Source organism: Protopterus annectens, chromosome 12.part0, assembly GCF_019279795.1.
Source record: "Protopterus annectens isolate FY-2018-M chromosome 12.part0, PAN1.0, whole genome shotgun sequence".
Taxonomy (NCBI): domain Eukaryota; kingdom Metazoa; phylum Chordata; order Ceratodontiformes; family Protopteridae; genus Protopterus; species Protopterus annectens.
Window position 1 is genome coordinate 257,214,410 of NC_056746.1, and position 12,561 is coordinate 257,226,970.

Here is a 12,561-nt window from a genome sequence, read left to right on the forward strand (position 1 = left end):
GCAATTCATGCAGAGTTACATGTACTGGTAGCATATCTAAATACGATTGTAGATTCTTTTTTATAAGGTCCATTGCTCCTACTACTGGAACTGTCTGGGTATCTTTCTTCCACATTGCTCTCATTTCTGCCTGCAGATCCTGATATTTTATGACTTTGTCTCTCTCTGTAAGCAAGGCACTGTAGTCACTGGGTGTAGCGATTTCACTGATCAATGCTACTTTTGTCTTTTTATCATGGACCACTATATCTGGTTTTCTTGCATCTATCTTTTGAACTATTGGTAATGGGTGATCCCATGTGATGTAGACTTCATCATTTTCTATGATGCTTTGTGGCTCATGTTTCCAGTGTTATTCAGCTACTTCAGTATTATAATGTTTGCATAATCCCCAGTGCAACAGTCTTGCCACATTAATATGCCTTTCAACACACAGTCCTTCTACCAGTAGTATGTCACAACCAGCAACAAGGTATGCAACTGTTTCCAATTCTGTTTTACAAAACCGACATTTGTCTGTTTCTTCTACATGTTCAAAGGACACCATAAACCAACATGTACATAGTCCACTATCTTGGGATGCCAATATTAACTTTTCATCTTTTGGTTTGAATTTGCCTCTCCTTAATCATTCCTGCATTTGATCCTTAACACCATGACGTTCTTCTAGGAGTTTTCTGCACTTGCAACTATATTTATGCATTTTCAACATTTTTTGCCTTCTCATCTGATCCTTCACCTTATATTTTTCTTTTGTTTTTTGGCACATTCAGTTGCTGTCTGATTTTTATCTACTTCTGGTTTGATTTCCATTCCTGCTTGATGCCGATATGCTTCTGCTAGACTAAGTAGGAAAGTCATCTTAGAATTCCCAGCTGGGTGATTTTTCTCAATGATGCCTGAGTGGTGGATTGTGTTAAAAGCCTTGGCTAATTCAAGATTGGCTGTATGTACTCTTTTGCCTTCATCCAGGGCTTTGGTGACATTCTCGAAGAAGTCCACCACGTTTAATAAGCATGATCTACCCTTAATGAAGCCAAATTTGGTCTGGTCAAGAATTTGAAGGTCACCTATGTCTTTGATGATAAGGTCCATGATTATTCTCTCCATAGCCTTGCAGATAAGACTGGTTAGGCTTATGGGTCTATAGCTCCCAGGGTCAGTTGATGGACCCCCTTTGTGTAAGGAAATTACTGTTGCTGTTTTCCACTCTGATGAGACAAAGCCAGTACTTAGACAGTGGCTGAAGAGATTTCCAAGTGGTTCCATGAGGTCCTGTTTTAGACCATTTAATAGGCAGCCTGAGATGTTATCCAGTCCCATAGAGGCTGTGTTTTTGACCATGAAGAGTGTGGTTATGACCCTGCTCTCTGGAGATACTAGGTATTGGACTGGTGACAGCTATGCTTTGGGGTATGTCTGGTGGGGATGGAGGGGTGAAGTTTGCACCAAATCTGTCTGCTAACAGGTTGGCGATGTCCTCGGAGTCAGTATGAGTGGTACCATCCACTACTAGTTCAGCACACAGCTGGGCCATCCCTTTTAGATTTCTGATGTAGCTAAATAATGTCTTGTGATTATCCTTAGCTAGTGATGCTAGTTTAGCTTTATAACTGGCTTTAGAGAACTTTACAATATATTTAATTGGCTTGTTCAAGCTGTGGAGGCTGTCTTTCCTCTGCTGAGTCAGTTTCCTCTTGTTCATAGACATTAGTTTCTTCCTCTTGTTGTGTAACCTGTTTATGCTTGATGTCCACCAGGGTGACTTGTTTTTTTGTGAGGACCTTGTTTTGATCCATTCAGGTAGTGCTGAGTCTACACATTTGTATAGCTGTTTATATAGGACAATTGTATACACCTCTGTATAGGAGTCATCGTTGACAGTGATAGCAGGGGGGTTGAAAGTATTTATGCCATTGCTTAGGAGGCTATAGTTTGCTTTGGAGAAATTTTTCATCCTTTCTGCTCTTGAGGTGAGGTCAAGTATGATCGTTACTTCGAACGAGAATGATTTATGATCAGAGCTTACCAAGGAGGGTAACACGCAGGGGGTAGTGCAGAGACCCCCTGTGTTGGTGAGTACTAAGTCTAGGACATTTGAGCCCCGTGTGGAGGTGCAGATTATCTCTTCCACAGCATTAGTATTAACAAAGTCTATGAACCTTAGGGCAAGCGTGTTTGTGCTCATATATGACTCCCAATCGATGGAAGGATAGTTGAAATCACCCATGACCAAGGTGTTTGGCTGTATAGTGAGTGACTCAAGTAGATCCAGGTAGGCAGAGTGGTTCCCGTGGTTCATGGTGGGGGATCTATAGCTACCAATGATATGGAAGGTGGTTTTAGCTACAGTTAGCTGCTCTTGGAGTAGCTCTAGGGAGTCATACTGTTTGACCAGTCTTGAGGTGTATTTGCCTTTAATGAAAATGGATACACCTCCACCTTTGGTTCTTTCATGCTCATTTTGAGGTCTGAATGTGTGGAAGGCATTGCAGCCTTGCATGGCTGGGGTGCTCTCTGCGGCCTTGAACCATGTCTCTGTGACTACACAGACATCACCACCTTCCAAGGTAAGGAGTGCTTCCCATGAGTGCAGTTTCCTATTTAGACTCTTAGCATTAAGCAGCATATCATTGAATTTGTCTCTAGTGGATTTTTTTACGTCAGGAATTTCTGATTGCATGGCCAGAAAAGCTGGCATTCACTCATATTAGGGGCATGTGTCAGGAAATTTAACAGACAAATAGTGGTGGGAGGTGTGTGAATGTGTGTGCTGTATGGCTGTATTAATTTATGTAGAGGGATAAGTGGCCTTAGGTGTGCACACACCCTCACCTATGTGTCTGCCTGGGTGTTCATAGTAGGGGGGCTAGTTAGGTAGGGGAGGTGTGTGTGTGTGTGTGTGTGTGTGTGTGTGTGTGTGTGTGTGTGTGTGTGTGTGTGTGTGTGTGTGTGTGTGTGTGTGTATCTGTGTTGTGGGTGTGTGTTGTGTGTGTGTGTGTGTGTTGTGTGTGTGTGTATGTGGGCTGTCACACCTCCACACTCCCCTATAATAATGAGAAAATCTTGCAATACTGGAGAGCAGAGAACACTAGACACTGGGGAATGATATTTATATCGTGTCACAAAGGCACTTAAAAAATTGCAAGAACAATTTACAGCATGAAAGATATGGAATGGGAAAAACTAGACACAAGGAATAGTCTTTATATCATACCATACCATAAGGGACTTAAAAAATAATACAACAATTGTTTTGCAGCACAGAGGACATCAGGCAAGGGCAAAACAATACATCAGGGATATTGTTTATATCATGCCATAAAGGCACTTAAAAAGATTCAAACCCTGTACCCTCATACACATCGCTGTGGCAGAATGTTATCTCTCTGCACCACCTCTGGACATCAGGAATGCTCTTAACATATTACCTTAAGTCTTTGGAATACAAAGAAATAGTAAAAAAAAAGGGGGGGGGGGGTTGAACACCGCATCCTTGTCACAGAAAACAGCTGGTCAAGCAGGAACCTTAAACCTGTCTGCTAACTAAGGGGTTAGTTTAAAAGGATATTTTTACATACTAAGAAGTATGAAATTCTAATGTCTGGCATTACTCAATTCTTTTTACATATTATAGGTTATTTTTTGTGGTTACTTTTACATTACCTAGTTTTACATTTCAGTTTTATTTTTTCTTATATTTATTTGTTCACGTTTTAGTATTTTTACGGTGTTATAATTTATGTTGGTAATGGTGCTTGGTAGAAAAGCACCTAAGTAAATTTACACTTGAACTTGAATATTCAGGTATAACATGTTAGAAGGCATCATCATTAAACCCATCTATTTAACTCTGCATGGTGATCATGCTTAGACAATGAGTTATTTATTGATTTGTTTACATGTTTGTTATCTGGCAAGTGGACTGGATTAAGGACTCTTTTCAGTCACAAGCTGGGCCAGTGGCATAGACAACAACGTGTAATTTCAGAAAATGAATCTGTTATGAGCAATAACATATATATATTTTTCTTAAATACAACTCCCATGACCCCCAAAGTCCTATACTTCAAACAATTAGAAACAAAAAACACTTTAACCCCACTAACTTCAGACAAGAACTAAAGTTATACAATTGGTCTGACCTTTATCACAAACCCTTAAATGAAGCTATTGAACACTTCAGCTCCATCTTCTTAGATATATTAAATAAACACGCCCCTGCAAGAACTACTAGAGTAAAGTCAAAACCAGTTCCATGGTTATCTAGGGAAACTAGGCAAAAAATAGCTGAAAGAAATAGAGCCTGGGCAGCCTGGAGGTCCAATAAAAGCCCTAGTACACAGCAAGCCTACCAACAGATTAGAAATCTAACCAAAAAACTAGTTATGCAAGACAAGAGAAACTACTTTACTACCCATCAAAACCAACACATGAATAATCCTAAGAAATTCTGGGCAGGTTTAAACAAGTTACTACACCCTAGTAAAACCATTACCCCACCCCCAACATCAGGTTTAACAAAAGACAACATAGCCGAATCATTCAATACATTCTTTCCTGAAACCGAACATGCTCGAGCCTAACATCTCACTGTCACTACAACAGGTGTCCACACCTCCACTAATTACATGCCCAGTTTTAAGCTGCAGCCCACCCCAACCTCCTACATAAGAAAACTACTCTCCCAGATTAAGCCCACAACACTAGGAGCAGATTCCCTCCCCAATGAATTTCTAAAACTGGCAGCAGCAGAAATAGCTGTACCAGTTACTATACTAATCAATAGATCAATCACTGAAACTACAGTGCCCCTGATTTGGAAAACTGCCTATATCATACCTCTTCACAAAGGGGGCATTTCCTAATAACATATCCAACTACCGACCAATCGCAATTCTATCTCCACTGGCTAAAATATTGGAAAAATGCATCCACCATCAACTAATGTCCCACCTTATAAATCAGGAACTCATATCTTCAACTCAACATGGTTTCCGTCTAGGTCATAGTATCACCAAAGCTCTGTTAGCATTCACAGATACCATAAACCATAACAGAAACGATGGTAAACTTACTTCTGCCCTTTTTAGACCTATCAAAAGCCTTCGATATGGTTAGCCATGATAAACTCATCTGCCACCTCAAAAACCTAGGCTTAGACAACCAAACAGTCTCCTGGTTCAAAAATTATCTCAGGGACAGGCAACAAGCAGTACGGTGAAACAATAACTTGTCTCCACTTTTACCAGTCACTCTTGGGGTACCTCAGGGATCAATATTGGGTCCCTTGCTATTCTCAATTTTCACAAACAATCTCCACTCAGCTGCACATAGCACTAGCCTTATCCAATACGCAGATGATTCCACTATAATATGCAGTGCCTCAACCCTGGAAAAACTACACAATAAAACCCAGGATAATTTCCACTCAGTTGAAAACTGGCTTACTGACAATGGCCTCATTCTTAACCCCAAAAAGACCAAGATCCTACTATTTCACCCCTCACAAAATACCAGCCTTACCGCCACTTTCAATATCCTCTCTAAAAATGGTACACTTATCCAGTGCAAATCCCACACAAAACTACTAGGCGTCACCATTGATAACAAGTTAAATTTTGATATCCACATTACTCTAGCTATTAAAAACACTCACAGAAAGCTAGGTCATCTCTACAAACACAAATCCTTCCTGACCCATACTGCTAGGACCACACTTGCTCGCACTCACCTGTTCTCTACATTACTTTATGCATCCCCAATCCTAAGAAATCTATCTAAAACAGAAACCAGCAAGCTGACAACCTGCTATAATCAAATAGCCAAATTTGCTAAAACATCTCTTAGAACCCATCACTGTCATAACCTAAAACAATTGGACTGGCTTGAACTGCCAAATGTACTAATCTATAATCAACTTATCATCACTTATAAGCTGCTCTCCCACCCAAATAAAACACCATCTTTAAGCAACCTAATTCAGCAGTATTCATGTTCTAGGCAACTCCGCTCCACAGATAAGTTACTATTAACAGTTACTAGATCCCACAACCATGCTGGTGACTCCCTCTACTCATCTTACATATCCAAAATTTGGAACTCCCTGCCTTCATCCATTATCCTGGAATCTTCTCTATCCAAATTTAAAAAGTCTGTCAAAAGCCATCCCATCAACAAATGGTTATGTCCCTGCTCCACACCAGACTAACTTCAGCCCTTCTCCACTACTGCAGTAACTCTTGCCTTAAACACATAATCTCGTGATAGGACTGCACAGTCTTATCAATACCACATTCAGATGCATGATGTGACTCTAGATACTTAACATACTTTAATATTGTTTGTATATGTATTGATCATTCTATATGTCTTTGTCAATGACTTAATAATGTGTGCACATCTATATGGTCTTGTTATATATACTAGAAACATGTTAGAATATTTTGTTTGTATGTCTTGTATATATGTTTCTTTGGAGCTTTTCTCCCCGGGCCTCCACTGAAAATGGACATGCATCCAGTTGGACTATCCTGGTTAACAAATGTAAAATAAAAATAAAACATATTTTTATCAAATAAAACTGCAGGTACAAATTGTAAGACACAGAGAAGAAATAATTCGCCAGATGGCATGCACATTGAATAAGCCAGATGAGATGCTGAGTATACAAATTTCTCTGGAGTTCCATGGAATTGAAATTTCTCACAGAAAAGTCAGTATTAATGGTCTGATAAGAAACAGAATACCATTGCAACTGCATTATTATTATTATTATTATTATTATTATTATTATTTGTGTAAACATTCAATAGTGACAAAACATTTGCTACACGACTATAGCAAAATAAAGGATAATAGATACTATATAACAACATTTACTAGAAAACTCAACCCTCAAAGGTGTGTACAAATCTGAAAATATCCTGAGAAGTATAATTTCCTTGCAGTTACACACACTTTTCTTCTTCTTCTTTCGGCTGCTCCTGTTAGGGGTCACCACAGCGGATCAACTGTTTCCATTTCTTCCTGTCCTCTGCATCTTGCTCTGTCACACCAACGACCTGCATGTCCTCTCTCACCACATCCATAAACCTTATCTTAGGCCTTCCTCTTTTTCTGTTACCTGGCAGCTTTATCCTTAGCATCTTTTTCCCAATATACTCTGCATCCCTCCTCAGCACATGTCCAAACCAATGTAATCTTGCCTCTCTGGCTTTGTCTCCAAACCTTCCAACCTGGGATGACCCTCTAATATACTTATTCCTAATCCTGTCCATCCTTGTCACACCCAGTGCAAATCTTAACATCTTCACCTCTGCCACGTCAAGCTCTGACTCTTGCCTTTTTGTCAATGCCACTGTCTCCAAACCATATAACATAGCTGGTCTAACTACCCTCTTGCAGACCTTCCCTTTCACTCTTACTGGTGCTCGTCTGTCACAAATCACTCCTGACACTCTTCTCCACCCACTCCATCCTGCCTGTACTCTCTTCTTCACCTCTCTTCTATACTCACCATTACTCTGAACTGTTGATCCCAAGTACTTAAACTTCGCCACCTCTACTCCCTGCATCCTCACCATTCCTCTATCCTCCCTCTCATTCACACACATATATTCTGTCTTAGTCCTGCTGACCTTCATTCCTCTTCTCTCTACAGCATATCTCCACTTCTCCAGGGTCTCCTTCACCTGTTCCCTACTCTCACTACAGATCACAATGTCATCTGCAAACATCATAGTCCACGGGGACTCCTGTCTGATCTCATCTGTTAACCTGTCCATCATAATTGCAAATAAGAAAGAGCTCAGAGCTGATCCTTTATGTAATCCCACCTCCACCTTAAATGCATCCATCACTCCCACCGCAGACTTCACCGCTGTCACACTACCCTCGTACATATCCTTTACCACTCTTACATACTTCTCTAACACTCCCGACTTCCTCATACAATACCACAACTCCTCTCTAGGCACCCTGTCATATGCTTTCTCTAAGTCCACAAAGACACAATGCAACTCCTTCTGACCTTCTCTGTACTTCTCCATCAACACTCTCAGAGCAAACATCACATCTGTAGTGTTCTTTCCTGGCATGAAACCATACTGCTGATTGCTAATCATCACCTCCCTTCTTAACCTAGCTTCCACTACTCTTTCCCATAACTTCATGCTGTGACTGATCAGTTTAATCCCTCTGTAGTTACTGCAGCTCTACACATCACCCTTATTCTTAAAAATCGGTACCAAAACACTTTTTCTCCATTCTTCAGGCATCCTCTCACTTTCCAAGATTTCATTAAACAATCTAGTTAAAAACTCCACTGCCATTTCACCTAAACATCTCCATGCTTCCACAGGTATGTCATCTGGACAAACATCCTTTCCATTCTTCATCCTCTTCATAGCTATCCTTACTTCCTCCATGCTAATCCACTGCACTTCATGATTCACTATCCGCACATCATCCAACCTTCTCTCCCTCTCATTCTCTTCATTCATCAGCCCCTCAAAGTACTCTTTCCATCTGCTCAACACACTCTCCTCACTTGTGAGTAGGTTTCCCTCATTATCCTTTATCACCCTTACCTGCTGCACATCTTTACTTGCTCAGTCCCTCTGTCTAGTCAATCGGTACAGGTCCTTTTCTCCCTCCTTAATGTCCAACCTTTCATACAACTCTCCATACACCTTATCCTTAGCCTTCGCCACCTCTCTCTTTGCCATGCACCTCATTTCCTTATACTCTTGTCTACTTTCTTCATCTCTCTGACAATCCCACTTCTTCTTCGCCAACCTCTTTCTCGTTATACTCTCCTGTACTTCTTCATTCCACCACCAGGTCTCCTTGTCCTCCTTCCTCTTTCCAGATGTCACACCAAGCACCTTTCTAGCCGTCTCCCTTACTAGCTCTGCTGTAGTTACCCAGCTATTCGGTAACTCTTCACTGCCACCCAGTGCCTGTCTTAACTCTTCCCTGAACTCCACCTCACAATCACCCTTTTTCAATTTCCACCATTTGATCCTTGATGCTGCCCTCACACTCATCCTCCTCTTCTTGATCACCAATGTCATCCTACAAACCACCATCCTATGCTGCCTAACTACACTTTCCCCGGTCACCACTTTACAGTCTCCAATCTCCTTCAGACTGGCCCTTCTACATAAGATATAATCCACCTGTGTGCATCTTCCTCCACTCTTGTATATCACCCTATGCTCCTCACTCTTGTTAAAATACATATTCACCACAGCCATGTCCATCCTTTTCACAAACTCCACTACCATCTGACCTTCTGCATTCCTTTGCTTAACATCATACCTACCCATCACTTCCTCATCCCCTCTGTTCTCTTCACCAACATGCCCATTGAAATCTGCTCCAATCACTAGTCTTTCACCCTTGGGTACAGTCATCACCACTTCATCCAACTCACTCCAGAATTTTTCTTTCTCATCCATCGCACACCCAACTTGTGGAGCATATGCACTAAGAACATTCATCATTACACCATCAATTTCCAGCTTCATAAACATCACTCTATCTGACACTCTTTACACCTCCAAACACTCTTAGTATACTGTTCCTTCAGGATAACCCCTACGCCATTTCTCCTCCCATCCACACCATGATAAAACAATTTGAAACTGCCTCCGATACACCTAGCCTTGCTCCCCTTCCACCTGGTCTCTTGCACACACAATATACCAACCTTCCTTCAGTCCATCATATCAGCTAGCTCTCTCCCTATACCAGTCATACTGCCAACATTCAAAGTTCCAACCCTCACTATCACAGTCCTAGCCTTTACCTGCCTTTGGGCATGCCTTCCCCCTCTTCTCCTCCTTCGGCCAACAGTAGCCCAATTTCTGTCAGCACCCTGTTGGCCAACAGTACTGGTGGCGGTACACACTTGTATTCTTTATAATATACAGAATCTTTGATGTTTATGAGTTGTTCCTCCTTTGAGAAAAAAGTGAAAATGAGATTATTCTATGGAATTTCATTCCAAGTTCTATCTCTACTTCCTTTTAGAATTGTTTACTATATAGCATTGTTTTTCTTTTTTCTTGGTCCCTCTGTTTCACTGTGCACTGGTTAGTTCAAAGTGTTGTTATGCTGTCCTGCCTTCATACAGATGCATTAAGACATGCTGTATGACACTGGCAAGGAAACATAAGAAGGAAGCGTTTATCTTGTTGGTTTTCTGGAATAACATTGGCTTTCCATACAATACATTAATTAGTACTGCCATCAGAAATGGCCCATAAGTCAGTTGTTATGGAAACACTCTAACCTTGCACTCAACCCATCAATAACTCCTGCACTCAACCCATCAATAACTCCAATATACAAAACACATGCAGCACAAACTTTCAGTCATTCACCCCACTCCATATTATTGATACTTGTCAGTCAACCCTCACGTATTCCCACTCTTCTAGTCCCACTTATTTATATCAAGATATCACAAGCAGACAGTGATCAAAAATACACACACACATATACAAGCATGATGCGACACATTGTAAATCAGTCAATCCTAATCTGCTTACAGAACAGTCACCAAACACACCTACCTGTGTGCACCAGACCAACTCACAAAACCTCATACGCAAACGCATATCTCACTGCAACTCACCTGTACAGTAAAAGTCACTCACCATAAAGGTGAGAACATCACCTCGTCAAGTGATGCCCATGTGTACCCATAGTGTCAGTGAATATGCATACCTGACAGGCAGGCGTATTCAGTGCAAGGGTCAGGAATCTCTGATGAGATGGCATACAGACTACACAAGAAGGAGGAATTGTCTTACAACTTTGTGCTCTATACTGAACCTTCAGATAGGAAATACAACTTTTTAAAAAGTCCTGAGGAAGGTTAAACTATGACAATGCTCTTGGTATGTATAAATTCAAAATGCATTTCTTTTTTCAGTCAGAAGACTATCTGCACACTTATTTCTGTGATCAGGATTTTCAGTTCCCTACCTTTTGATGTTTGTTATTGTTGGCATTAAAATACAATGAAACCCTGTGAAGGCTAGTTAGTATAAATTTCTTAAGAAGTATCCAACTATAATTTTGTGAAGAGAGGAAATACATGCAGCAGATGTAGTGTGTTGTTAGAGTGTAATTACCAAAGTGACTAAGCAAAAGAGATAAAGGATTACTGTAACAGTAACTTGGGAGTAAGCTATAGCTCCCCTGTATTCTGCATGACTGATGCATCCTATGTTTTATTTCCTTAACACCCTCTTTAGCCTTCGTGAAAACTCCATTGGAGTTGGTGGAGCTAAAGCAATAGCAACAGCCCTACTAGAAAATGTTATGTTACAGAATCTGGAGTAAGTCTTTTTAATTATTTTGATTCCTGTAAACTGTCATAGTGCTTCAATTTTTTTTTCTCTTAAAGCTGATTAGAGTGTTAATGGTATACATGTGACCACTGTATATGTGTTTTCTATGCAGTCATTCCCAATCAATTGTTTTTATATATATATATATATATATATATATATATATATATATATATACATATACACACACATGCACACACACAAATACGTTTACTTATAACATACATCACACAGTGAAATTTTGAGTATATGGTTGTATGTTGTAGAAAACACGTACTTTGTCATGCTTCCTGTATGTTACTGACAGACCAGCATTCTTTCCTAAGCAAAAGTTTCAATCAGTTTTGTCAGATTGTACAAGATCTGGTGATGAGAAACTGAACTGCATGAATATCAGCATTCTGATTTTGTCAAAATGTGGAAGAACTGATGATTCAAAAGTGAAATGCCTTGCCTAACCCAATTGTTCCTCTCCTGTATTAAAATTGCATGCATTTATCCAACAATTACATGCTGGTATATATTCTTTTTTAATTTATTTTTGTTAGTTTGGGAAGGATCCATTTTGAGAAGTCCAGGGAGAACATTTTCAAAATTAAATGTACATAAGTTTAAAACTAAAAACAAAATGTCACTAGTTAACATTCACACAACAAATATAGAGATGTAATAAATAATAAATATAGCTAAATCACCTAGGAGGAAAAGCTATTAAATGACATGCAGAAAGAAAATAGGCCATCTAATATCATGCTGTTAAAACATATAAGCAGATAAAATATGAGTATGGCAATTATAAGTTTTGAACACATCAAGTGTAATCTCATTTTCAGACTTCTCTATCTATAATATACTGAAAAGTAATATTGCCGATTTATGAATGGTGTACTGGGAGCCTCTACTGTGAGATAAGTTATTCCAGGTTTCAGATACAATATAAAAGAACAATACATCATGGGATTTACAATTAGATGTACGTAGATCAAGGGTAAACATAGCAATGGCTGTTGTTTTAATGGATGTTAAGTAGGGCAAGGATGTCTGTTTAAGAATTTAATGGCAGGCCTTGATAAGTGCTTCAGAACAAAAGCAAGGAAAAGACCCCACCAGTAGCTGACAGGCTGTTGCAGTCATAGGTTCTAGGACCATCACTTCCTTCAGGAAATCTATTTATTTTCTTGGTAAGGGCATTCCA

The 12,561-nt window shown here is 39.9% G+C and overlaps 1 protein-coding gene across 1 annotated transcript in view; it reads left to right on the forward strand.

Annotated features, from left to right (window-relative positions):
- Nucleotides 1-12,561, forward strand: part of NLRC3 (NLR family CARD domain containing 3) — a 778,434-nt gene that overhangs the window by 555,974 nt on the left and 209,899 nt on the right. Inside the window, exon 12 of the mRNA XM_044089322.1 lies at nucleotides 11,271-11,354. Coding sequence (XP_043945257.1) covers nucleotides 11,271-11,354 — 84 coding nt within the window. The remainder of the gene's footprint in view (nucleotides 1-11,270; nucleotides 11,355-12,561) is intronic.